Source organism: Puma concolor, chromosome A3 (assembly GCF_028749965.1).
Source record: "Puma concolor isolate L17-30 chromosome A3, mPumCon1.1.hap2, whole genome shotgun sequence".
NCBI classification, from domain to species: Eukaryota; Metazoa; Chordata; class Mammalia; order Carnivora; family Felidae; genus Puma; species Puma concolor.
Genome location: NC_141669.1, coordinates 120,264,890 through 120,292,721, shown reverse-complemented (window position 1 = coordinate 120,292,721; position 27,832 = coordinate 120,264,890). Strand labels below are relative to the sequence as shown.

Genomic DNA, 27,832 nt, shown 5'->3' with positions numbered 1-27,832 from the left:
TGAATTTTAAAGGATTTTTTTTTTTAGGGATTTTCTTAAAAAAAGATGTTTTTGAAATGAAGAAATACAATTTTTACATTTGTACATCCCTGTCCTCCACCCGGTCTTCATTTACTGCTGCGGAAAGCCGATGCCACAGCTCATCCGTGGTTCAGCGAAGACACCAGAAGGTCACATAAAGTCTCTTCGTTGCAGGAGCCCCAAGTGAATGCAGTTCCAAGAGTAACTCCCAGTGTCCCTTCACTGCTCTCCCCGGTGCTTGCACCCCAGCACTACCAGAGGGCTCAGAGTGGACAACAGCTGGCACAGCCACCGTCCATCATGCTGGCCGACACGGCCCCGGGTCCCAGAGGGCCCCTGCTAAGCCTGTTCGCCAGCGCCGCCTCCACTGGCCCCCGAGCCTTTGCCGGGGGCCTGGGCGTCTGAGAAGCGTGAGGCCTGCTTGGGCAGGCGGATGGGGACATAGATGTTGGACGCGCAGTGCTCCTTGAGGTACTCTCCTCCCTTCTCTTCATACTCCTTCCTGGTGATCCAGACCTCGTCATCTTCCAGGTGATCCAAGGCCCAGTCCCGAGCGCCGTACCAAGCGTCCAGCACCGGGTTGGAGGCAAGCTGAACCTGAAACACAAACAGCGCTCAGCAGAGGGCTTGAGGAGTGAGGGTGCACAGGCGCGGCTGCAGCCCCCTCCGTGGCATCCCCGGAAACACACGCGCGGGACGGCCCCCACCCTCCAAACACGGCCGAGCCGAGACGCCGCGGACGTTCCGAGAGAGCACACAGGAGCGCAGGGCACACCAGACTCGACCTCAATCCACGGTCGGCAACTATTTTACAAACGCCAGGCCCGCGCTGGGTCAGAGAGGGCCCAGCTGCCCCGCCCCTGCTCCCGCGCTGTCCACAAGCGGAGGGCAGCGGAGGCTGATGCGAGGCGGCTCTAGCCTCGGCGGCAGACAAGCCTCGGATTGGAGACCGAAGAGCAGCACCTGGCGCGTTCTCCAGGACGCGGCCAGTGCTCTGTCCGCGGCCTAGTGTCACAGCGAGGCTGAGGTCAGCGGCCCCGTGGGGGCCCCTCGATGAGGCTGACCCGACCAGAGTGGGGAACAGCCTCTGTAGCTTGAATCGGGCTTCCTGCTTCCCGGAGTCTCTACCTGACTTCCCGCCTCCTTCCCCCCTCCCTCCCCCAACCCAGGAGCCCGGGGTTAGGATGGTGGGTTCAGAACTTTCTGAAGTAACAGGCAGGCGACACGGCGTGCGATCGGCGGGCACAGATGGAGGCGGATGAAGCACATAAACACCAAAGTCAGGAGGCTGATGGACGGGGCTGCCGTGGGAGGGACTTGCGATAAGAGACCGCGAATAAACGCGGGTAACAAGGACCCTGCGCTCTGGCCAGAAACTCACTGAGAGACAAGCGCTAGCAGGGGGACACTCCTGGCACCGGCTGAGTAGTGAGTGACAACCGGTGGCTTTTGTTATTACCAGTGAAAAAGCAGTCAGATACACGAATATAACAATGGAATACGATACAGCCATACAAAAGAGGCTTCGAACGTGTACCTACTGACACAGCAAAACAGTAATTTAAGAAGTTAAAAAAAAATACAGGTCACAAAATAAGCCATCGACATTCTCTTTTTTTAGTTAAAATCATACACGTTTAAAAGTTCATGTGACTTTTACAACACTACTACAGTTGGATTTAAAATGTTTTGCTGTTAAATAAGAAAAAACTGGGGCGCCCGGATGGCTCTGTCAGTTAAGCATCCGACTCCTGATTTCAGCTCAGGTCATAATCTCAGGGTCGTGAGGTCGGGCCTGGCGATGGACACGGAGCCTAATTAAGATTCCCTCACTCTCCCCCTCCCCTCCTTTTACACACTCTTTCTCTCTCAAAAGAAGAAAGGAGGAGGGAGGAAAGAGGGAGGAAGGTGAGAGAAAGAAGGGAGGAGGAAGGAAGAGAAGGGAAGAGAAGGGAAAAGAAGGGAAGAGGGGGGAAGAGGGGGGAAGAGGGGGGAAGAGGGAGGAAGAGGGAGGAAGAGGGAGGAGGAGGGAGGAGGAGGGACGGGGAGGGACGAGGAGGGAGGAGAAAGAACCAAAAGAAACTTAAAGTATGCAAAAGTACACATTTAGGGTCTTAAATGGTTCATGTCTGAGCCACTGCTGAATACATAACCTAAATTTTGAAGATCAGGGGTAGTTCTGACATGACGCACACTTGTTACATCAGCAGCTGCAAAGGAGCAGGACAGGAGGAAGAGACGGAAGATGGGGTTGTGCCACAGGAGACCGAACCAGCTGACGGACAGCTGGAAGGGAGTCCTGGCGGCATTCCTACAACGAATGTTCACAGAGTAATTCACGGGAAAGGCTTTCACGAAGATCAAGATATAGAGCTTAAAAATCCAGTAATACGACGTGTGCTCAGTTCTGTCATCACAAGTCACGGCCACTGGCGCACACCCACACCCACCCTCTGCGCCATTACCCCCACGGTCTGGGCACCCCCACCCTTCCGAGGCCCTTAAATGCTGGTGTCATGTAAGGCCTAACCATGGACATCACCCAGCCTCCCAACAGCGCCCTCTAAAGACACGGTTACGCTAGGGGCTCTGCGTCCACCCTCCCGCCGCTCTCTCGAGCACTCAGCAACTGGCTAGGAGTCACTGCTTCCTGGACATTCCCCCGGAAACTCCACTCTACCTGCCGCAGGAGTGGAACTCCTTATCCACCCTCTGGCCTGCTCTCCCTCTCCCATTCCCCAGTCCAGCGGAGGTCATCTGTATCCCATCAGCTACCCAACTCAGAACCTGGGGGTTGTCTTGGGTCCCACCCTTCTCTCCCCAAATCTGGCCTGTTACTCAGCTCACCCCCCTCACCTCTGCCACATCAACGTCCCCCTGCTCTCTCCTGATGCCTGCTGCATGTTTCCTGCACAGCTACCAATGACACCGAGCCAAGGCCCGGCACACGACAGTTCACAGGACAGACTGTTCTTCCCTAATGCAGGTGGGCCTAGTAAGGAGTACAGTTAAGGACAGGGAAGGCTTCTGGAGGAAGTGACATGTAAGCCAGCCGTGGGACACTGGACTGAGATGGAAAGAGTGTTCCAGGCAAAGGGACTGAGCAAGTGCAAATGCCCTGAGGCAAGAAAACATGGCTTACTGGGGAACAAAGTAGAGGGTGGCAGGGAGAGTGATTCAAGGTCAGATCACAGGAGACACTGCAGACTGTGGTGAGGAGTGAGGACTCCACCGTAAAGCCCAGGAGTTGCTGCCTAACTGTTCCCCTGCTTCCGATATTTCTCCTGATTCTCCCATTTTCCACATCAGTCAAAAGTATGTTCCTAAATTCAAACCGAAGGAAACAATTCCCATGCTTAGACTCCTTCTCGGTCCCATGTGGCCTAACAGTAACAACAGCTATGCAGGAAAGTTGACCCACAGGCCTGACTGCTTACGAGGCCGCCCCTGGCTGGCACCTGGGGACCTGGATTTCAGGAGACTCGTGAAAGCAGCTCAGTGCTCCCGATGTCTGAATGAGCTTTATGCTGAACACCTGCTTCCTTCTGTGAGTCTGGAAATTTGGGTACGTGCCCCGCGGGGGTGCCTACACGATCAGCCCCCGGTGAAAACCTTGGACACTGAGTCTCTCACGAACTTCACTGGTTGGTGACATTCCACGTAAGTTGTCACAGCCCGTTGCTGGGGAGAATTCAATGTGCCCTGTGCGACTTCACCGGGTGAGGACTCTGGGAGCTTGCACCTGCGTTCGTTCCCCTGCACTTCCCTCCCGTGCATCTTTTCTCCTTACTGATTTTGCTTTGTTTCCTTTCCAGTCATAGCCAGGAGTATGATTATATGTGGATTCCTGTGAGCCCTAGCCAATCATGGAACCTGGAATGATCCCAGGGAGCCCTCCCCTACCCCGCTGCCCCCTACAACAGTTAAGGTCTAAGTGTTCGTTTTGTGCAGGCCCTATGCTGAGCACTTGACCTGCACCAGCACACTGAATCCTGCTAACAGGAGGTAGGATTACCTCTTTGTACCAGGGAGAAAACAAAGGCGTGGCAAAATTCAGTAATGGAGATGATGGAGTAGGGACCAAAGCCCAAAACCCACGCCGTGACTGTGTAATACATCATGCAGCACAGGGGACCAAGGCCACCTCTCAGCAGGACGCGTGGGCTCTGCATGGCTCTCCACCACACCCCTCTCCACTCCTCTTTAGCAGCCCAATGCTCCAGCCACACTCAGCTGCAGCTTACGCCCTCAGCCGGCCTCGGGCCCCTGAGCCTTTGCTCATGCTGATCGCGGTCTGCAATGCTCCCTCCATCCCACCCCTCTCCAGTGTCTATATGGAGAACACCTCCTCATCCTAGGAAGAACTCACTTCCATGGAGCCTTTCCTGACCTCCAAGACTGACAGGTGCCCATGCCTGAACGTCCATCATGTTCTGGGCTATCATGGCCTATTTAGTCAGCTTCTGTCCCTCTGGTAGCAAGTTCCTTGCAGCTAAGGGCCGTGTCTAGGACATGTCGGCATCTGCAAGGTGCCTGGTCCTCCATGGGGGCTCAGACCATGTTTCTCAACGATCAGAGATTCACTAGATATGTTATGGGACATCCACACCATAGAATAAAAATTTAAAAAAATAGTACTTTGGAAGAATGACATCAGGAAACGCTCATGGTGGGTTAAAGAAACGTAGGTTACAAGACAGGTTACCCTCAAGTATAGAGAATCTGTGAAAGAGAAGCTTTGCCTGTAGAATAAGGGATGGGTGAAGAGAATGACTATTCTTAGTGGGTACTGACTGTATTCTCTGAATTTTATTAGATTGTATGTCTTTTTTCAGTTAAAAAAAAAAGAGAGAGAAATATTAAAAACATGATTCCCATTCTGCTTTAACAATTCAACGTATATCAAAGACCAGAAGGAAAGCCACAAAAATGTTAACAGTGGATATTTGTGGATGATGGAATTAGAAAGTAATTTTTCTCCTCTAAACTACTGTTTATTACTTCTGCTATCAGAAAACACTAATGCTATTTACGAAACAGCCGGTTACATAAACAACCAGTACCTTAAAAGAAGACTGAAAGGGCCTCATCTCCAACAGCTCCTTCTCGATTCTACCTTTCATCCCAGGGTACATCATGTTCCCACCGGTGAGGAAAACATTCTGAACCAGCATGTCCTGAACGTCCTTGGAGTACCTAGGAGAGAGACAGTTCCTTCCGGTATACTCCTACCAACTTGAAGCTCAGGGGAGAATGCAGACGTAGAAATATAAACCCTTGGCACAAAAAAGAAAACATCCGCACAGAAAGTGTTTAAAGAAACAAAAAAACACCCGGCATTTTTCACTTACGACTTTATAGAATTCATTTCCTTAGCAGGATTAGAAGTTTTGTGCCTTGACACGTTTTTTAAAAAGTGACTTTATGGAGGACTGATTTACAAACGTTTCGACGAGGTCTGATAAATCTATACATCCTAGTAACTATCACAAGATACAGAACAGTTCCATCACCCCAAAAAGCCCATCTTTCTACCTATGTGCTTATTTAAAAAAAAATAAAAAATATAATAGCTTCATCTTATACATGTTCGAGCACTTTCTTATTACGACAAAGCTTAAAGCCACTCCAACAAAGTGGCTGCCATAGTTTCCTTCCTTGCCAGGTGACAGTTTTCACCCTCTTTCAACCAAGGGTGGCCAGAGTACTACAAATCATGCTCTCGGCTTGTCCAGCTTGAACTATGAAAACTCGCACTGCAGGAAAATGCCTGTAGAAATGGGATAGGGAGGAGCATTTTACAGAACTGCAAACTCTTAAATACAATGTCTGCAAGGAGGAAAAAACTTTTATAGGCTCTGCACATATTTAGGGCACTTAAAAATCGCTCATCTTCAATAACGTCAAGGTTTATACGAAAACCAACGCACATATGTTATTGTTGCTGAAACATAAAAGAATTTCTTAAAGCTCCTCAAATCAACTGAGCATTTTACATGTTCAGAAAAGAATTACAGAGTCCTTCCTCTGTGCCAGGGCTGGGGAGAGAGAAAGAATACCATCTGAGCACAGCAAGTCAATGAAAAGGAGGACATGAGGCACATTTTCAAATGCCCGACCCATCTCATCTATCATTCAGTGCAAAATCCAAGGAAACGGTTCCGGTAAATCTAAGGCAAAGAAGGACCAGCCTCACCTGTCCAGGATGTACTGAAGGGTCTCTGCGACCCCCGCCTGCTCTTCCCCGATGAGAGACGGCTGGAAGATAATTTCTGGAGCCCGAATTCTTTCTGTCCCAACAAACAGCTGATGATAGGCTGCCAAGTTAAACACGGGCTTTAAAAACCCAAGGTTTAGAAGATATTTTTAGGCCACAGTGACAAACATTCCAGTTGCCAGTTCCCTCAAACCGCACTTCTTATTCCAACATAGCTTCTGTCCTTTGTTCGTGCCAGAACAACCTCTCCCCAGCTCTCCTGATACACTAATTCCATTTTCTACCTTTCTTCCACTTCTGAATCACAAATACCTACAACTTTGCATCATGAAATGGTCCCTGCGTTGCAAGAAAAGAGACCTCAAGAAGAGCAGCAGCGGGAAGTTTTCTCCCAGGTGAGCCCCAGACTCGGGTCAGTCTGTCTGGTTGCCATTGCAATGACAGAAACGTAGGCCCAAATGAGGATTAAGCACAATGACGCTGGCTTAAATGTATGTGAAACCATAGGGCACCTGGATGACTCAGTCGTTAAGTGGTTAAGCGTCTGACCCTTGGTTTCGGCTCAGGTCATGATCTCGAGGTTCATGAGTTCGAGCCCTGTGTCAGGCTGTGTGCTAACAGCGCGGGGCCTGCTGGGGATTCTTTCTTTCTTTCTCTCTCTCTCTCTCTCTCTCCGCCCCTCTCTCTGCCCCTCCCCTACTCATGCTCGCTCTCTCTCTCTCTCTCTCAAAATAAATAGACTTTAAAACAAAAATAAAATAAATGAAACCACTAAAGCTAGTCTTTAAGTCTAAACTTCTCAATTACTTGCCTAAATGTTTCTGCCAAGCAGACTGTTTCCCACAGGTTCACAGATCTTAGTGCGGGAACCCCATTAACCAGCAGGAAAAGTTTTGACTGCAGAAGTTGTAAGCATTAGTACCCCCACCTCCCGCCTTCCTAGAAAATACAACAGGAATTTTTTTTTTTTTTAAACATTCCTAAACAAGCAGACTAGACCAGACTGGTCATTTATGTCAACAGTTTCAAAGCAGAAACATGGTGCAGGTTATCGGAGCCCAACCTGGACAGTGGCGACTGGCTTCTCCACCTCAGGGGTTTCTTCCGAAAACAAGGGTTCAAAATCATTGATGCTTTCCACGTCTTCCAGAGTCGGCTCGAGCTGCTCCAGGTCAGGGGTCTAAGGACAGAACAAACAGGACGAAACAGCACCTGTAACTTCAGGCCTTCACTCTACCAGTTCACCGTCACGGACAAGAATTGGTGTTTCGCTCCATGTCCTAAAAGTTGATATAAAAACGATGAAAATTTTCTAGACTGTTAAAAAAAAAAAAAAAAAAAAAAGAGGAAGACAAGTGAACACAAGGATTAAAACCCTAAAAAGCCAGGAACAGGCTTTGCTCCTGTCCCCTACCTCACACAAACCTCAACAGCCCCCCGACCCCACCTTCTCTCTGAAGCCCTGCGGTGGGGCTGCTCAAACGGGACCCAGGGGAGGGCAGGCACGCACCACACGCACAGTTCGGGGGGCCAGGGTGCAAGAGCTGGCGTCCCACAAAGTGGCTCAGACACCAGCAAAATTAAATAAATCTCTTATCTGCTTAATAAATACGACTGCCAACACTAATGGGCTTAACAGCCAGTCCCTTAACAGCCAGTCCACTGGGCTGGAGACATGACTAAGAGCCCCCGAGGTGACAGCTTCGGAACTGTGGCGTCCCACACAAAAGGCTTTCCTCTTCAGCCACAGGGAACCTGGGTGGAGCCTACGCACGCTGGCACCGCTCCCAATAGAAGGTTCAGGGCCCACTGTAACTTGGACCTGGACAAGGAATCTGGACAGCGGTAGTGCGGTTCTAGATGACATCTCTAGCCATCTGTGGTTCTGCCATGTGAAAGGCAGAGGAGTTTTACCTCTGGACTCAAGGGGGAGAAGTTACAGGAAAAAATGCTGTGTCGCCTTCCTCGAAAAAGGGTTCTAACAGTGACAGCTGCTATAGAAAGGACTGTCTCACAAGGTGTCTTGGGAGGGTGCAAGCTGACTCAATACTGCCCGCCTGGCATGCCTGAGGGGAGGTCCCTGCGTTGAGTAAGTGTCCTGTGAGCCTGTCCTTACCCTTGGAGTCTGCAACGTATGTAAACTAGCGACGTAACTCACAACACGTACACATACTTCTCTAGAACACGGCCACATATACTCAAACGTACACTAGCATCCAAATTCACTCTTAAACAACACTCTTCAACACTCATCCAGCAAACACATACCAGAACAGTCACGTGCATATATAGCTTCTAGAACGAGGTACAATGAATCCTAAGTTCTATTCAATATAGATGATTCTACCATATTTAAGGGGAGGGTAAACCTTGGAAAGGATGAGGACACTTCTTCCCTTGAGATTAGAGAACAGGAAGAGAGGGACTGGTTTGGAAACAGGTGATTTAAGGAGGAAAGAGGGTGGGCTGGGAGGCAAGAATCTAAGCACCTCACCCTCAGTGAAGGAGGCAAGAGCCATCCGAATACTGCATCCAATCCGGGAGCAGGGAACCTGCTCCTTGCACGATCCCCCTGCAGAGACGACTACTACTACCCTTTCCGGGTGGGGAAACGGGCTCAGCAGGTGAAAACACTTGCCCAGGATCACGTGACACTAGGAAGTGGGGGAATCTTGGCCTAAGACAGATGGCTCACTCCAAAGTCCTCGCTCTGCCTCCAGCTGAAATTCCATACATCATGAATCTGAGTGTGACAGGACAGCCGGGCTCGAGGAGTACGGAAAACATCTACCTGTGGTCATGGTGAATGAATGAGAACCCAAGATTTTACATGCAGCAGCAAGGCCAGCGGAGTGAATGACAGACAGGCTTCTCTGCCCCAGCGGGGGCTGCAGAGCGTGTGTGAAGGAACGCTCCCCCCGCAGGTCTGCGGTCTCGAATCTGCAAGACTCTCATCTTCCAGAAAGGAGCCCCAACCCCGGAAGCACCTGTGCCTGTTCCGGCTCGGCACTAAGCTCAGGGGTCCCAACAGAGGGTCAGATACAGATCGTGAAAATTCCCTCTCACTGGGTGGCTTGTGGATGATGAGCCACCAGGAGCAGTGGCCTGTTGCAGAAAAGAGATGAGGCTTTGAGATCACATGGATCCCGCTCTGAATGGCAAAGATTTACTTAAGGTCACAGCGGCGCAGTCTGAGGCCTCGTCCTCCTCTGTAAGCAGGGCACGACCCTAGGGCGGCGGTGGGCCGAGAACAGTTAGTTCATCCTTCTCTTTTAGCCAGGCACTCACTTTGGCCCCTTAAATAACTGTTATACCAGGCTGGAGACACACAGATGGCACCTGTGTATTTAAAATAACTACAGGCGGGGCGCCTGGGTGGCGCAGTCGGTTGAGCGTCCGACTTCAGCCAGGTCACGATCTCGCGGTCCGTGAGTTCGAGCCCCGCGTCGGGCTCTGGGCTGATGGCTCAGAGCCTGGAGCCTGTTTCCGATTCTGTGTCTCCCTCTCTCTCTGCCCCTCCCCCGTTCATGCTCTGTCTCTCTCTGTCCCAAAAATAAATAAACGTTGAAAAAAAAAATTAAAAAAATAAATAAATAAATAAAATAAAATAACTACAGGCAAAACCTATGGACCCCGGCCCCCAAATAACGAGTGAATGAGCTCCAGGGAGCTCTCACCTACCTCCCGCTCTACTCCCCACACCTCCGTCGTCCTCTACTCCATCCCAACCTCCACTCCTCTGACCTCTCTGACCTCCCAGTGACGAGCTCCCCTGTGCACGCACACCTCCCTCCACCCACCTGGAGCCCGATCCCAACTGCCACCCCCACCCCTACTCTATCTGCTCTGCTGCTCCAGCGGCCACTCTCGAAGCCTAAAGGTCACCACCCGGTGCTCTTTCCACTTCTGCTCCGCGGTAGACCGTACTTCTCGAAGACGCTCACAGTATTTTCCATCCCACATGCTCTTCCTTAATGGGACTTCGACACTCCCCATGAAGAGGTGGGTTCTATTTCCTCCCCTTGAATCTTATTAGGGACCCGTGAGGCTCCAACCAACACGGTATGGTGGAAGCAGTGTCACGTGCATTCCAATGCGATGTCATAAAAGGCCACACAGCCTCCTTCCCCTTGACCTCTTGAAGCATTCGTGCTCTGGCTGCTCTCCCTTGGGGAGCTCCCTCCTGGAAGCCAGCTGCCATGCTGAAAAGCCCAAGGCACACGTTCAGGCCACGTGTAGGTGCTCAGGTCCACCCTCCCGCTGACACAGCACATCCCTAGCCCAGGTGCCAGTGACGTGAAAAACCCTCTGGGGTCCCAGTTCCCAGCTATCCAAGCCTTCGCAGCGGAGGCCCCAGGTGGGCGTCACGGAGCAGAGATCCCTGCTACGCTCTCTCTGGACCCCTGACCCGTCAAACTTGGAAGCACGACACAATGGTCATCATTTCACGCTGCTAAGTGTGGAGTGGTTTTCCACACGACGGTAGGTGAGGGAAACGCGCTCCTGGTGGGCAGAAGTGAGAAAGCCGCAGGCCGCCACGGGCGGGCCTGTTGTCCTCTTGAGCTTCCCTGTGCGTCCCCCGGGGCAGGGTCTTCAGCCTCTCCCAGCACTTCTCCTCGGCCCCTCTGGCCACCACTCGCGGTCCTCGGCAGATGGCCTCCTGCACTGCAGAAAGCCCACTGCCCACCTACCTCCATCCCACCCCTTCACCTCTTCCCCGGCCCTTTCACGCTCCTGTGCCCTCCCAGGTGGAGCCTACCACCCGCCGCCTGACATGTCTCCCGTCCCCCCCCCCACCCCCACCCCCGCTGCTGCTGCTGCTCTCTTCTAACTGCTCTTCCTCAGTCTCTTCCCCCAGCTTTTCCTCCACCCCAGGGCCCCTAATCAGTGGACCCGGGCATCCTTCTTCTCTCACTCCCCATGCGATTCCAGGTCCTTCCGTGGCTGGATCCCGGCAAGTTCCACCTGAAGTCCCACTGAGACTTTAAAGACAAGGTGCTCAACCCCAAGGCTGCCTCCACCCACCGCCTTTCAGGATGGCCTCTGTGTGACCAGAGTGAACCTGCAACCGGACTGCTTGGGTCTGAAGATGGGTGGCACTACCTCCGGCTAAGCAGCCTCGGGCAGACTCCTTCACCCCTGCGCCCCAGCTGCCTCATCTGTCAAGTGGAAATACGATAGTACTTACCCAACCGCAAAGACTCATCAAGACCACACCTGCAGAAGTGCTCATGGTCTGGCACACGTCACACGTTCTATTATCAGCAACTGCCACTCCTGTCACCACTGCCCCTACATGGCACCAAGATCCCTGGATGCTACCTTTTTATGTTTATTTATTTGAGAGAGAGAGAGAGTACACACGTGCGTGCGTGAGCGGGGAGGGGCAGAAAAAGAGGGAGAGAGAATCTCAAGCAGGCTCCATGCTGGCAGCACAGAGCCTGACGTGGGGCTCGATCTCATGAACCCATGAGATCATGACCTGAGCCGAAATCAAGAATCGGACGCTTAACCGACTGAGCCCCCCAGGCACCCGGACGCTACCCTTGAAGTGTCTCCTGCACCCACCATACCCATGGCTACTCTCCCACCCCCCATGAGCTTTCTCCTGGATTACCACACACATTTCTACCCTGCTTCCCGCCTCCAGCCTCACCTCTCTCCAAACCCATCATCCTAACTGCCAGCAGTTATCTTCCTAACATCAAGTCTCCTTGTATTAGTTCCTTGCCAGACATCCTCCGAAGGCTCTGTCGGAAGGATAATACCCAGGCTGACTGATAAGGACCTCTGTAGGCTGCCCCCCCACCCCCACTTCCCTGCTTCATCACCCACACCGTACACCAAACCTACTGGGCTCCCTTGCACGCGTGCTTCCTGGCGTCGAACTGTCTCCGTCTATAATGTCCTTCCCTCCTCATCTGCTACCTACTGAAATCATATCATCTTCCAGGCCCCAGCTCAAATATCCCAAGACTTTCTTAAAACTTCATCAGGGGCACCTGGGTAGCTCAGTTGGTTAAGTGTCGGACTCTTGATTTCGGCTCAGGTCATGATCTCACCGTTCATGAGATCAAGCTCCACACTGGGCTCTGTGCTGACAGCACGCTGCCTGCCTGGGATATTCATTCATTCTCTCTGTCTCTCTCTCTGTCTCTCTCTCTCTCTCTCAAAATAAATAAATAAATATTTAAAAAACAAAACAAAACAAAAAAAACTTCACCTAAATTCCCACACCATCTGCCAGCACACCAGATAAGCTTTATTACAGTCAACTAAGTGTGATTCAATAGCCCTATTTTTTTAGGTACCAAAGAATGCAAGAACCGTGCATCTGCATCACTAGTCCCTGGCATACCATGCCTACCACTGAGCGGTCAGCCCCTGGGAGATACCCTCAAATTTTCCTGGAACAGAGGATTATAAAATGTTCGAGTTTCAAAAGGCTTCTCCAGCTACAGCAAAGATATCATCATCCACCTTCACCTAGCTACATTCAAAAGCATGCTACCTTAAAGATAACTTCTAAGCTTCACTAAAAATGATAAAAAGAGGGGCACCTGGGTGGCTCAGCTGGTTGAGCATCCGACTTCAGCTCAGGCCATGATCTCACGTTCCGTGGGTTTGAGCCCCACATCAGGCTCGCTGCTGTCAGCTGGGAGCACAGAGCCCGCTTCAGATCCTCTGTCTGCCCCTCCCTCGCTTGTGCTCTCTCAAAGATAAATAATTAAAAAAATAAAACGATACGAAGATATTTTACTTATCCAAATTCATACGATTCACGGAGAAACAAAGCTAGTAATTTCAGAGCGGACGACGGGCCTCCAACAGAGAACAGATTTCTCCACTGTGGCTGGCTTCTCTCCCTCTAGGGTTTGCCAGGGTCTCCACACGTATTGTGTGGCCTTCAGGAACACAAATAGGCATTCTTTTGGAACTGAACTGAACGACAGTTTGCCAAAGCACATCACAGAAGATGCAGCATGTTCCCTGGAACAGTCTTGATTGCGTGGCATAGGAACAAGCAGGGGCCAGCTCTCATCTTGGCTAATCAGGCAAGAGAACCTTCTATATTAAGCTCATTGTGCTCTCCAACAAGCGATGTGCTCTAGAACTGTGCTCCCCCTCCTGACGGAAAGCCAACATCCTCTACTTCAAATACTTCATTAGGAATGCTGACAAAGCCTACTCCTTTACAACACCCTCATCAGAATATCTGCAGAACAGCAAGGGCTGGAATGGACTGGTCTGTGGGGACAAATGGATTTTAGAAAACACTGTAAGTTAAAAATTTTGCTGAATTAATCCAATACAGCATTACTGCTTGGATGGCATTTCAGTATGAGCTCTGATTCCACATAAATCCATTCTCTCCATTCTAAAAGAATTACATGGTTGGAAAACACTACAAATACTTTTTGAGAACCAGCCAGCCAGTGATGCGGTCACATGGGACATATATCCCACGAAAGTTACGTAATCGACCCTAATCACTAACAATCACCTTCAATAAATGCTGACTGACCCTCATAGCTTTGGGTACAGATCAACTCATCAAATTTGTTGTATACAGAGAAACTAAAGTCCAACATCTCAAAATCTCCCCAAGCCCAGAGAGAACGAGAATACATATCCCCAGAGCACAGAACAAAGTAGGGACTTAATTAATACCTGCTAAATGCATGAAAGAGGGGCTGAATCACAGCATGTAACAAATGCAGAAAAATCAACAAACAGAAGGAAAAACTAGGTCTCCAACTGCTCAGGAATCACATTTTACAGTCATTTGGGCTTTTCATCTTATAATTTTTTTTTTTTAATGTGTGTTTTTTATTTTTGACAGACAGCACGAGCAGGGGAGGGGCGGACAGAAAGAGAGACACAGAATCCAAAGCAGGCTCCAGGCTCCCAGCTGTTAGCACAGAGCCCAACATGGGGCTCAAACTCACAAACTCACAAACCGTGAGATCATGACCTGAGCTGAAGTCAGATGCTTAACGGACTGAACCACCCAGGCTTTTCATTTTAAATTTGAAATCCCTTGCCCACCTGCCAGTGGCTCAGCAACACATCTGTGGTATAAAGATGCTGATGTCCTGTCAGGCATGACAAAAACTGAATACGGGTGAATAAACAACAAAGGCAACACGGGTCTGGATCCCAGTAAATAGCTGAGATCTGAAGCACAACCGGAAAACTCTCAGAGAGGGGAACTAGGAAGGCCCCATTGGGTGCTGTGAGGCTGACCTGGGACGCCACGCCAGAGTAGGACCTCAGCCATCCAGGGAACCATGTCTAGGAAGGTTGACGTGGGGTCTGCTCTATCTGATACACATGCCCTGGCCAGCTGCTGGCCTCCGGGAGTCTCAGCTGTGGGAGAGCTGGAGCTGGAGGCTGAGCGCAGCAAGTATGTGAGTGAGCCTCCAGCTGAGAGCTGGAATCTCAAGAACAGGCTCCCCGCTGAGCCAAAGACAGCTCCCAAGTCACTGGCAAGTACCACACCACCCTGCACCAAACTGGATTTTTCCATTTCTACGAGTATAGGTTTTAGAATTTAAAGAAAGTTGATTTAAAAACAAAAACCGCCAGGGCGCCCAAGTGGCTCAGTCAGTTAAGCCTGACTTCGGCTCAGGTCATGATCTCACAGTTCATGAGTTCAGGCCCCGTGTTGGCCTCTGTGCTGACCCTTGGAGCCTGGAGCCTGCTTTGGATTCTATGTCTCCCTCTCTCTCTGCCCCTCCCCTGCTTGTTCTCTCTCTCTCCCTTTCTCTTTCTCTCTCAAAAATAAATAAATATTAAAACTAAAACAAAACCCACCAAGCTAGCCTGGTTAATCCTGGTCCAGAAGTGCCACAAGGCAATGAACAAGTCCTTTGTTTCAGAACTCTAGAGCTGACAGATTCAGGAACAATGCACACACTTATTAACACTCTCCTCCAGTTTTTTTTTTTCTTTAAAAAAATTTTTTTTAACGTTTATTTTTGAAGGAGAGAGAGACAGAGTGTGAGTGGGAGAGGGGCAGAGAGAGAGGGAAACATAGAATCTGAAGCAGGCTCCAGGCTGTGAGCTGGCAGCACAGAGCTCGATGTGGGACTCGAACTCACAAACCGCGAGATCATGACCTGAGCCAAAGTTGGACGCTTAACCAACTGAGCCACCCAGGCGCCCCTACTCTCCTCCAGTTCTAAAGACAGGCAACCAGCTACTGATTTCGGTGCTACTGTGCAGCACCCAGGGCCCCATCTCAGCCCTGCCACCCGGCCTTAGGCCACCTCAACGCTAAGAGTCCACTGGCAGGGACACAAAAAGGGTAAGACAGAGATCAAATGGTTTATTCAGTTTTAGTAATAAAAGGCTGATCTTAAACCAACCCACAGATACCTTATTGAGCACGTCTACCAGTTGCTGTAAAAAATCCATCAACTATTATGAAGCACGATCTCCAACAGTAGGGGGCGTCAAGACAAAAAGGAAGTAAGTATCAACCACAATATACTTAAGTAAACATCAGAAAAAAGTGGAAGGGACTGCAAATAACCATCGGAGGAGAAGGTTCAGGTTCAAGAGGGCACCACACGACCGGTCTGCGAAGGCTCTTCCTACCCTACATGCAGAGTTCTCCCGCCCAGGGGGCCAGAGGTCCACAGGGTGAAATCTCTCAGGTCAGAACTTCAGTCGGCACGCGTGTCCCCACAGACGGCACTCCCCACCCACATCGCTTTCCCAAGTCTGGTCACACCTCTTTATGCCAGCCTCCTCAAGACACTCCTCCCATCCCCAGAAAGGGCTGTCCTCTCTAAATGACCCTACGGGACCCTGCTCCCAAGGCCCTTGGTACCTCTGGCTTGCTGTCCACCACATCCACCTCGAGGGTGACTTCTGCTTGAAGGATTTTCTGCTTAGCCTGCTCCACGGCCGAGCTGAGCTTCTGTATGTAGGACTGCAGCTCTTCTGGGGAGTCCATGTTCAGCTCTATCAGAGCCTTGTGAAACTGATCCATCTGGCCATCCTCTAGAAGTTCCTGAAACCAGAGCGGTCACAATTCACTTCAAAGATGTCAGTGCGCTAACAGGAAGGACAGAGAAGTAGCTTAGAAGCCGAACAGAGAGAAACTACAGCAGGAGGGGGCTCCCAGAACGCTCGGAGCCTGCGCCTCCACAAAATCTCACCTCCCACCGGCGCTCCACACCCCACCCTCCTCCCCAGCTGTCTCTAGGCTGCATCGCGTCAGGGCCTCAGCACCACCTGATTCGGAAAAACTAATCTATGGTGACAGAGGTCAGAAATGTTACCTTTTGAGTGGGGTGGGAAGGTAACTGGCTAAGAGGGGACATGCTGGAGGTGCTCTGGGTGGCAGACACATGGTGTGTTCCACGTTGTGAAAATCCATCGAGCTATATACACACGCTTAAGACTTGTGCACTTTGTAGTATGTGTGCTACGTTTCAATCAAAAAGTTGTAAAACAGGATGCCTGCTTGGCCCAGTCAGTTAAGCATCCGACTCCTGGTTTCAGGTCATGAGGTTGCGGGTTCATGAGTTCAAGCCCCGCATTGGGCCCCGTGCTGACAGCGTGGAGCCCGCCTGGGATTCTCAGTCTCCCTTTCTCTCTGTCCCTCCCCAACTCGCCTGCACATTCACGCGCGCTCTCTCTCTCTCCAAAAAATAAATAAACTTTAAAAAGAAGTTATGAAACAAAGGAGATTATAAGGCCAAAGTAAATGAGTGAGGCCAAGTCCAGAGACACCTGCTGCTGTGTACCGGGTACAGGCCCCCCATGCTGAGCCTACACTGGAGCCCCTCGCGGGACCCGCCAGCACCTGCACGCAGAGCAGTCTGTCCAGCCGCTCCTGGTCCAACTGTAGCTTCTCCTCCCGCCGGCGGGCATTGAGCTCCTGCAGGCGCCGCAGCTGCTGCTGCCGCCGTTCCTGCTTCTCCTCGGAGCTCAGAGTGCTGCCCAGGAGCTTGTTGGAAAACGGGAGCTGCATCTTGTGGACGTTGTTCTCGTAATAATCAGGGCACCGCCATTTCTGCAGTTCTTCGGAGAAATCATTTTGAAGTTATGAAATGGAAACAGTATTAGCAGAGAAATCAGAAAGGCGATACCAGGGTTCTGGATCCGGGGAAGATGGAGAAGGCACAATCCACCCAATTTCTGAATCCACCCGGTCAACAAAATGCAGCTGTAACACCTGAACATAAGGCCCACCGATCCTTCTCAAAGAACTGTCGAGTAAAGGGGGAGCCTGGGTGGCTCAGTCGGTTAAGTGGCTGACTTTGGCTCAGGTCACGATCTTGCAGTTGGTGAGTTCGAGCCCCACGTCGGGCTCTGTGCTGACAGCTCAGAGCCTGGAGCCTGGTTGGGATCCTGTGTCTCCCTCTCTCTCTGACACTCCCCCTCCCGCACTCACACTCTGTGTCTGTCTCAAAAATAAATACACATTAAAAAAAAAAAAAAGAACTGTCGAATAAAGTTCGCCAGACAGAAATGACACCAGAAGGAAATTCAGAACATTGGGAATGAAGGAAGAGCAATAGAAAGGACAAAAATCTGGTTCAACATGATAGGCTAACCTCCTCCTGAGTTCTTTAAAGTATGTTTGATAATTCCAAGTAAAAAACCATCACAGGTCCGCTGGGTTTCCCTTGTGTGTAGATGTGATACATAGGACAACCCAACATAAAAGAGGAAGGCTAAAGGGGCCTCTGGGGTGCTAACATTTCCACATTCCACCTGAAGTCGCAAAACACAGATTCTAAGAACACCGTGAAAAGTCTGCCTACTGTAATCCCAGGGCAACCATTAAAAAACTACACAGAACGATACAGTAAAAACACAACGGATAAATTAAAATGCCATTACCAAAAAAAGTTTTAAATACTCTAACCCAAAAGAGGGCAGGAGAAAGAAACAGGAACAACAAAGAGAAGGAACACCAGAAAACAAGTAAAAAAATGATACAACTAAATTCAACATAGAATTAATTTTAAATGATCTTGGGGTGCCTGGGTGGCTTAGTAAAAGTGTCTGACTCTTGACTTGGGCTCGGGCCCCCATCTCAGGTCATGAGATCAAGTTCTGCGTCCACACTCAGTGTGGAGCCTGCTTGGGATTCCCTCCCCCCTTCTAAGTCCCTCCCCCAAGTGTGGGTGAGCACACAGGCTCTCCCAAAAAATTAAAAAAAAAAAGAAAGGTCTTAACATACTAATTAAAAGATAGAGACTGACATAACAGATTTTAAAAAGACAGCTACTGAACTCACTTTGGGTATAATGGTATAAGTAGACTAAACGATGGGAAGACCATTCCATGCAAGCACGCATCAAAAGAAAGTTGGAGTGGCTATATTAATGTCCGAGTAGACTTCAAAGCCAAGAAAATTGCAAGGCATAAAAAAAGATACTGTATAATGATAAAAGGTAAATTTGTCAAGATGACGTAAGAAACCTAAATATGTACCTAACCAAAGTGCTTTAGATACTTGAAAGCATAAGCTGACAGAAATGAAAGCAGAAATAAAAAATCTACAAATCATCCCTTGAGACTTCGAAACTCTTAATACTCAACAGAGCTAGTGGATGGAAAAGGAACAGGGACACCGAAGAGCCGAGCAGCACCACGAACTAGCGTGCCCAAGCGACATCACAGAACACTCCGCCCAACGGCAGAGTCCATGTTCTTTCCAAGCATGAATGGGACATTCCCCAAAGAGACCGTGCCTGGGCCATGAAACAAACCTTCACGAGCTTCCCTGATATTCGACCATAATGAAACTAAGCCAGAAATAAATCGCAAAAATATAACAGGAATATCTCCAAATACTTGGATATATAACAACACATTTGTTTTTTGTTTTTTTTTTACTTTCTGCTTTCCACATCAACTATTTTGTAAAATATCAAATTGGACTTAACCCCTAAAATCTGAAGATTGTTTTTATTCTAATTCTACCAGAGTTAATATACAGTGTCACACTGGTTTCAGGCGTCCGATATAGTGATTCAGCACATCCATACATCACCCGGTGCTCAGCCCAAGTGCACGCCTTCATACCATCACCTATTTCACCCATCCCCCACCCCCTCCCCTCTGGAAACAATCAATTTGTTCTCTATAGTTAAGAGTCTGTGTCTCAGTTTGCCCTCCTCTCTTTTTTCCCTTTGCTCATTTGCTTTCTTAATTTCCACATATGACTAAAATCACACAATATTTGTCTTTCCCTGATTGACTTATTTCACTCAGCATTCTACTCTCTAGCTCCAACCATGTCGTTGCAAATGACAAGATTTCATTCACTTTTATGGCTAAAAGTTTCTATGTATGCCACATCTTTATCCATTCATCTATCAGTGGATATTTGGGCTGCTTCCATAAATTTGGCTATTGTTAAATAATGCTGCTATAAACACAGGGGTGTATGTATCCCTTTGAATTAGTGTTTTTCTATTTTTGGGGTAAATACCTAGTAGTGTAACTGCTGGATCATAGGGTAGTTCTATTTTTAGCTTTCTGAGGAACCTCCATACTGTTTTCCACAGTGGCTGCACCAGTTTGCATTCCCACCAACAGTGTAAGAGGCTTCCTTTCTCTCCACATCCTCACCAACACTTGTTCTCGTGTTGTTGATTTTGGCCATTCTGACAGGTACGAGGTGATATCTCTCTGTGGTTTTGATTTGCATTTCCCCGAGGATGAGTGATGTTGAGCATCTTTTCACGTGTCAGTTGGCCCTCTGGATGTCTTCTTGTGGAGAAAGGTCTATTCATGTCTTCTGCCCTCTTCTTCATTTTAAAAACCTTACACAAATCACCCTTCTCATTCAAATATATAAAATCAAACAAAAATTATATAAATCTTTTCATTTTAACAGAAATGAACAAACTGAAATTGCTTCTAAAGAATCCTGTGTGGATAACGTAAGACATTACTCACTTTGTAAAATAGACTTAAACATGAAAAGCAACTATTTTATTTTTTTTTATTTTAGAGAGTCATGTGAATGGGGGAAGGGGCAGAGGGAGAAGGAGAGAGAGAATCTTAAGTAGGCTCCATGCTGAGCCACTCCACATGTGACTGGATCCCACGACCAGGAAATCATAACCTGAGCCGAGATCAAGAGTCAGACATTTAACCAAATGAGCCACCCAGGAACCCTGAGAAACAATTATTTTAAGTTATATTCATTTGAATTAACATTATAGAACACATTCAACTTCCGTGGAGTGTGGGTGGCTCGGTTGGTTCAGCGTCCGACTCTTGATCTCAGCTCAGGTTATGATCTTATGTTTGTGGGATTGAGCCCTGCGTTGGGCTCCATGCTGACAGTGTGGAGCCTGCTTGGGATTCTCTCTCCCTCTCTCTCCGCCTCTCTCCCAACTTGCACTCTCTTTCTCTCAAAATAAATAAACTTTAAAAAAAAATTCATCTTCATTAAATACTTAAGAAAATTCTGCCCATTTTTAAATTGGATTATTTGTGCTTTGGGTGTTGCCTTGTATCAGTTCTTTATATAATTTGGATACTAACCCTTTTTCAGATATGTCATTTGCAAATATCTTCTCCCATTCAGTGGGTGGCTTTTTAGTTTTGTTGATTGTTTTCTTCTCTGTGCAGAAGCTTCTTATTTTGATGTACTCCCAATAAAACAATACATTTCCAAATAATCTATGGTTCATAAAAAGAAGTCTTGAGGGGAATAAGAAAATATCTGAACTCTGGGTGCCTGGGTGGCTCAGTCAGTTGAGCATCTGACTCTTCACTGTGGCTCAGGTCAAGATCCCAGCATCATGGGATCGAGCCGTGCACTGGGCCGAGTACTGAGCGTGGAGCCTGCTGAAGATTCTCTCTCTCTCTCTCTCTCTCTCTCTGTCTCTCTCCCTCTCTCTCTCTCTCCTTCTGCCCCTCTCCCCTAGTTGTCCTTTCTCTCTCAAATTAAAAAAAAGAAAGAAAATACCTGAACTCAGTGAAAATGAAAATATAACAAAATCTGTAGAATGTAGACAAAGCAATGCTGAAAGGGAAATTTTGCAGCATTAAATGCTTACATTACAAGAAGAATGATCTTGGGGGCACCTGTGTGGCTTAGTCTGTTAAACATCTGACTTTAGCTCATGTCATGATCTCATGGTTCCTGAGTTCGAGCCCCTCATCGGGCTCTGTGCTGACAGCTCAGAGCCTGGAGCCTGTTTGGGATTCTGTGTCTCCCTCTCTCTCTGCCCCTCCCCCACTTGAGCGTGCTCTCTCTCTCTCTCTCAAGAATAAACATTAAAAAAAAATTTTTTTAGGGGCACCTGGGTGGCTCAGTCAGTTAAGCATCCAACTTCAGCTCAGGTCATGATCTCACAGTTTGTGAGTTCAAGCCCCGCATCGGGCTCTGGGCTGACAGCTCAGGGCCTGGAGCCTGCTTCTGAATCTGTGTCTCCCTCTCCCTCTCCCCCTCCCCGACTCGCACTCTGTCTCTCAAAAATAAACATTAAAAAAAAAAAAAAGCAAGAAAAAAGAAAACTACAGATCAACATCCCTCATGAATATAGACATAAAACCCCACAAAATATTACCAAATCAAATCCAGCAACGTATAAACAGACAAATATACATGAACAAGTGGCATCTACCACCCCCAAATCAATGCTAGTTCAATATCCAAAAAGCAATCATTATAATCTCCCATATGAATAGTCCAGAGCAGAAACACCATAGGATCATATCAACTGGTGCAGAAAAAGAAAACATTCAAAATTCACTCATGATAAAAATGCTCACTAAAACTAGGAACAGAAGGCAATTTCCTCAGCTTGATAAAGGACATCTGTAAAACACTTCAAGCCAACATCATATACTTAATAGTGAAAGACTATGTCCCCCCACCATGCCAAAAATAGGAACTGGGAACAAGAAAAGGATGCCCACTATCACCACTCCTATTCAACACTGTACTGGAAGTCCAGCCAGTCAAATAAGAAAAAGAGAAAGAAAGGCAAACAGATTGCAAAGGAAGAGACAAAACTGTTCCTATTCACAGGTGACATGTCTATGTGCAAATTCCCAAGGAATCTACAAAAAACTAAAAATAAATAAATTTAACAAGGTCAACACATAAAAATTAACTGCACTTCTATACACGAACAATGAGCCACTGGAAAGTGAAATAAAAAAGCAAAAACTGAGACACAGATCTAACTGAACATGTATAGGATCTGTATGTCAAAAACTACAAAATGCTGATGAAAGAAATCAATGAAGGCCAAGGTCAATGGAAAGACCTACTATGTTCACGGAGTAGAAGATCCAGCATCGTACAAAATGTCACTTCTCCCCAATCTACATTTAATGTTACATCTCGACTTAATATTATGTTTAGGTTTATATTAAAAATGCTGTTGTTTCATATCCCACCTGATCTAGAGATTTCATATACTTTCAATCAAAATCCCAAAAGAACATTTTTGTAGACATGAAGAAGCTAATCCTAACTTTTTTTTTTTTTAAGTAGGCTCCACGGGAGCCCAACTTGGGGCTTGAAACTCACGACTCTGGGATCAAGAGTCAGACACTCAACTGACTGAGCCACCCAGGCACCCCCGTAATCCTAATGTTGCTATGGGAAGGCAAAGGAACTAACATAGCCAAAACCATTTTGAAAAAAAAAAAAAAAAAACCTACAGATGTAAGTTAGCAGTTTATTGAATAGTTTAAGTAAATACCAAAAGGAAACGGGGATGCTAATGAGAGTAAAAAGTGAGCAAGAGAGTCATCCTGGAAACGATTTAAGGAACACCCTGAACACAGACAATATCTAAAAGCCTCAAGCAGGGACGCCTGGGTGGCTCGGTGGGTTAAGCATCTGACTCTTGATTTCACCAGGTCATGATCTCGCGGTTCACAAGGTCCGAGCCCTGCACCTGGCTCTGCACCAACAGCATGGAGCCTGCTTGGGATTCTCTCCCCCTCTCTCTTTGCCCCTCCCCAACTCATGCTTGCTCACACACTCTCAAAAATAATCAACAGTTTTTAAAAACTCTTTGAGGGGCGCCTGGGTGGCTCAGTCAGTTAAGCGTCCGACTTCGGCTCAGGTCACGATCTTGCGGTTCATGAGTTCGAGCCCCGCGTCGGGCTCTGTGCTGACTGCTCAGAGCCTGGAGCCTGTTTCAGATTCTGTGTCTCCCTCTCTCTCTGACCCTCCCCTGTTCATGCTCTGTCTCTCTCTGTCTCAAAAATAAACGTTAAAAAAAAAAAATTAAAAACTCTTTGAAAAAATTATAAATAAACAAATGCCACAAACAGAGGCCGTCTCCATTACCTGCCACATAATCTTCAGCAACGTAGCTGTGCTCGTGCAGGATCTCCTCCATGCGGCTCAGAGTGATGGCTGCCAGATGCCCAGGGTATTTCAGCTGCAGGAGACGCTGGAGGTAGCCAGCTGCTTGGCTTCCCCCCAGATTGATGCGTTTGCAGTTTTTAGCATCTAACCTATAAGCAAGGAATGGAAAAGAGTACTGAAATTTGTGGCAACATGGGAGAAAGGACAGGGAACACTTCGTGGGGGGCTCAGGGGGAGGGTGACAATGCAGATGAACAAGGAAGAGACAGAGCAGCCGGGGGAACAGACAACTTTAGAGATGAAGGGACTCTGAAGTTCCCTCAATTCAGCCTCTGACTCAGTGCAGGAATTCCTAGTCCACACCCAGACACGTGGCATCTAACTTCTGGCAAGGGTGTCACAGGGAAACAAGGTTCAACAGGAAGAATATGTACTCTGAAGTCAGACCCTTATGTGGCTCGTCATGCATTTCTCAAACTGCGGTCCTGGTAGAATTAGCTGGGGGAAATGTTAAACGTGCCGATTCCCGGGACTCATTTGCTTTGGGGCAGGGCTGGGAGTATGCATTTTATTTAACAAGCTCTCCAGGTAAGTCTAACATAGGCTAGAGTTTGAGAACCCTCCCTGGACACTCCACTTCTGCTGATGCATACACATTAAGTAACCACGCACATACTGGCTTACTGTAACCTCCTGAAAGGACCAGGTCCCTTCCACATCTTGTGAAGGGGAAGAGAAATCAGAATAGCCTCTTTCTTAATGTGAGAAAGGGTAGCAGGACACTAGGATCTTGCCGCAATTGCAAAGCCTTTGTTATATCACGCTTCACCAGCAGATGCCAGCATAGAACAGGACAGGCTCCAATGTGATCGTGTCTTAACTTTCAGGTAAAACACTTTTCTCTCAATACTTTTCTGTACATTCTGTTTACAGAAAATAAAAAAAACTCCAAATATAAGGAGTGTTTGGTAACGTGTAAAATAAATACTTCTATCTTCATAAATGTCTGTAGAAACTTCAAGAGAAATTACCACTATAGGTCTCAATAAATTCAACATTTATTTTGACTTAAATACTCAGACTCTTTTACAGTTCCCAAAGTGCCATCACCTACATTTATCTCACTTCATCCTCAGAGTAACCCTGAAAAATTAGTTTTTCCCAATTTTACGTGTTAAGAAGAGGCTAAGTGGAGAGGGTAAATAACCTCATCCTCAGCAGGGCCACAAACCCAGGCATTTAACTCCAAAGCCAGGGCTCTCCTCCCTACTTCCCCTCTGTATGCAATAAGAAACCTTCTCCCGAGAGCACGATGCTGGCCTAGTCTCTTCTCCAACAATGAAAGCCCAACTATAAAATGAAAACTGGTCTAAAAATGACAGAAACTGGGGCACCTGGGTGGTTTAGTCGGTTAAGGTCTGACTTCGGCTTAGGTCATGATCTCACAGTTCATGGGTTCGAGCCCCACATCAGGCTCTGCACTGATAGCATGGAGTCTGCTTTGCATTTGTCTCTCCCTCTCTCTCTGCCCCTCTCTCCAGCTCAAAATAAATAAATAAATACATATATATATATATATTTTTTTTTTTTTTAATGAGAGAAACTACCCTCACCTTTTATCCAACTTGGAAATATTTAATAAGTATCTATATTACATGCCAGGCACTGTACCTGAAAAGTACTAACCAACTGTGATTAAAGAGCTTTAAATTAAAAAATAACCTTTTTCTCTTTTTTTTTAAATTTTAGAGAACATGAGTGGAGGAGAGGTGCGGGGGGGAGAGAGAGAGAAAGAATCTTAAGCAGGCCCCACACTCAGTGTGAAACCTGATGTGGAGCTTGGTCCTACAACCCCGGGGTCGTGACTGACCTGAAAACCCAGAACCTCCCCCCCAAAAAAAAATAACCCCTCAATAAAAAAGTGACTCCAGAACAGAAAGGCCATTTAAATCATTCAAATAATTTCTTCAAAACGTTTTTTTATGGGCACCTGCTACTTGCAGGTGATTATCTTGCCATAATCAAAATAGTAAAATTCTACAATTATGGAGTTGGACTTCGAAGACCATCTACAACAACTCCCTCCAGGTCACAAAGGATGGAAGGTGAAGTGACTTACCTGAAGTCACATAGTGAAGCATGTCAGAGCCAAGGCCAGAGGCTAGTTCCCAGTCCAATACTTGTTCTTTCCACCCCACCTTTAAGGTGGGCACCCAACAAATGTTTCTTGAATGCTTCTCCGGTGCCCTAAGTGCTACTCACCTCCCATCTAAGATGGGTAAAATATGGGTACACTGGTAACCAGATGAAATGATGAGCCCGCTGGAGATCAAGTTCTTTGGCCTATTGTGGTAGAAGCTGAAGAGGCTGTCTATTCCATAGGCAACCTTAGGAATCCCATAGCACTCGAAAAGAAGCTCGGACATCATTTGTCGCGAATACAGCGGGTTGCACACAGCTTCCGTCAAAACTATGGGATGATCGACACAGCCCTACTTTGAAAGAAAAGAGAGAACAGACCACTAATAAAAGAATACTCTCCCTAAAGAATAAAAGAAACCAAAGGCCTACTGGAAAGACTGAATTTGCTTTCGGTCTTCAAACACCTGGCCAGAAGCAACTGTAAAACGCTCATCTCTACTGGAGGTTGTTTTTGGAGAATATGAAAGCACGGTCAATCGAAAGTTATTAAGTCAAGCCCCAACCAGACTGTCAGCAAATCATATTGGCTCGATCTTCAAAATACCTCCAGAATCAAACTGCTTCTTGCCACATCCCCCTCCCCTGACCTTCACCTTAGTCACCATCATCACTCACTTGGGTGACTGCAATGGTCTCCTAACTGGTCTCCCGATTCTTCCCTATGACCCATGCCGGTCCATTCCTCATACAGCAGCTACGGCGGGCCTTCCGGAGCATAAGTCATGTCCCTCCTCCGCTCAACACCCTGCAATGGCTCCTCGTTACACTCCGAGTAAAAGCCTATAAGGTGTGTGATTTGCCCCTCATCACTTGTGACTTCCTCTCCACTTTAACTACTCTCCTCTCACTCTGGCTGCTCTCACTTAGGATTAGGGCACACTTCTCCCTCAGGGCCTTTTCACTGGCTGTTCCCTCTGTTTGGAATACTATTCCCTCAGATATTCCCATGGCTTGCTCCCTCAATCACCTCCTTCAATCCTTGCTTGAACATCCCCTTCTCCCTGAGTCCTACCCTGACCATCCGAAAAGACGTGAACCGCCCCCCCCCTCCTACCATGCCACAGAATCTACTACTTAATTCTATTGTTTATTGGCTGCCTTTTCATACTAGAATGCCTTTCCATTCTAGCTCCATAGCGTAAGTAATTTTGTGTTACATTCATGGATGTATTCCAAACGCCTGGAAAAGTGCCTGACACAGAGTAGGTAGGTGCTCAATGAATGAACTTATCAACGAATGAGCACCTATGCCCGAAGGTATGCTGCAAGAGAACAGGACCGTTGTTTAGTCCGCTGCTATTTCCCAAGAGCCCAGCACAGGGCTTAAACACGTTGGGCGCTTAAGATTTGCTCGACAGACGAAAGGAATGGCTAAATGACAATGAGAGCTAGAGTTACCCTAGTGACTACGACCTCTCAGCGAAATGCGCGGGCACAAGACCTCACCCCTCCCCTCCAGCCCAACCCAACCCACCTCCCCCTCGCTTCACCTGTGAGGAGACACCCAGGTGCTGGAAGCTGTAGTCAAGCAGCAGCTCCTGCAGCTCCAGGTTGACCGGTACGTTGCGGTCGAAGGGCGAGCGCAGCATCCAGCGCAGCGGCTCCAGGCTGCCAAGCGCGTTGCCCACCTGCGGGCCCGCTCCGCCCCGAGCCCCGCCACGCCCGCGGGCGCACACAGCGCGGAACTGCAGGCGCGGCTCGGGGCCCGGGTCCGGCCCGGGGCATGCCCAGCCGGCGCGGGCCTGGAACGACCCGTTGTCCAGCACCAGTGGCACTGGCAGTGGCCCGTGTGCCTCCGGGCCGGCCTCCAGCACTGGGTCTGGCGCGGCGCGGGCATCGCGGAACGGGAACACATTCCCTACCGGTCCGGCCGCACTGGCCGCGGCCATCTTGGAGCGCGCGCGCTGTGCCCGCCCCTTGCCGCAACGCCCGCCCAAACGACGCGAAGCCCCGCCCCTCACCGCAATGCCCGCCCAGACGACACGAGACTCCGCCCCGTGCGTGACGATTGCTCCCAAGCTTCCTCCCCTCACGAAACCCCGCCAGTCTTTTCGCCTGACTCGCCCCTAGCG

At 48.4% G+C, this 27,832-nt stretch overlaps 1 protein-coding gene and 1 long non-coding RNA gene across 3 annotated transcripts; both read right to left on the bottom strand.

Moving 5' to 3' along the window:
* Positions 1-27,680, bottom strand: ACTR5 (actin related protein 5). 2 transcript variants are annotated; one of them, XM_086702185.1, is made up of 9 exons: positions 27,251-27,678; positions 25,821-26,050; positions 23,538-23,707; positions 17,058-17,275; positions 16,077-16,259; positions 7,302-7,418; positions 6,218-6,357; positions 5,085-5,217; positions 1-618 (listed from the first exon to the last, which is right to left on the bottom strand). In XM_086702185.1, the coding sequence occupies exons 1-9, from the start codon at positions 27,647-27,649 to the stop codon at positions 361-363; spliced, it is 1,848 nt and encodes a 615-aa protein (XP_086558311.1). In that variant the 5' UTR covers positions 27,650-27,678; the 3' UTR covers positions 1-360. The 2 variants fall into 2 exon arrangements, 1 of the variants encoding a protein (XP_086558311.1); XR_015249459.1 differs by having other exon boundaries at positions 482-618; positions 6,218-6,338; positions 27,251-27,680.
* LOC147582727 (uncharacterized) lies at positions 11,585-16,070 on the bottom strand. The gene is made up of 2 exons (XR_015249460.1): positions 12,799-16,070; positions 11,585-12,240 (listed from the first exon to the last, which is right to left on the bottom strand). It is a non-coding gene; the product is annotated as an uncharacterized LOC147582727 (long non-coding RNA).
* Positions 27,681-27,832: the final 152 nt, after the last annotated feature.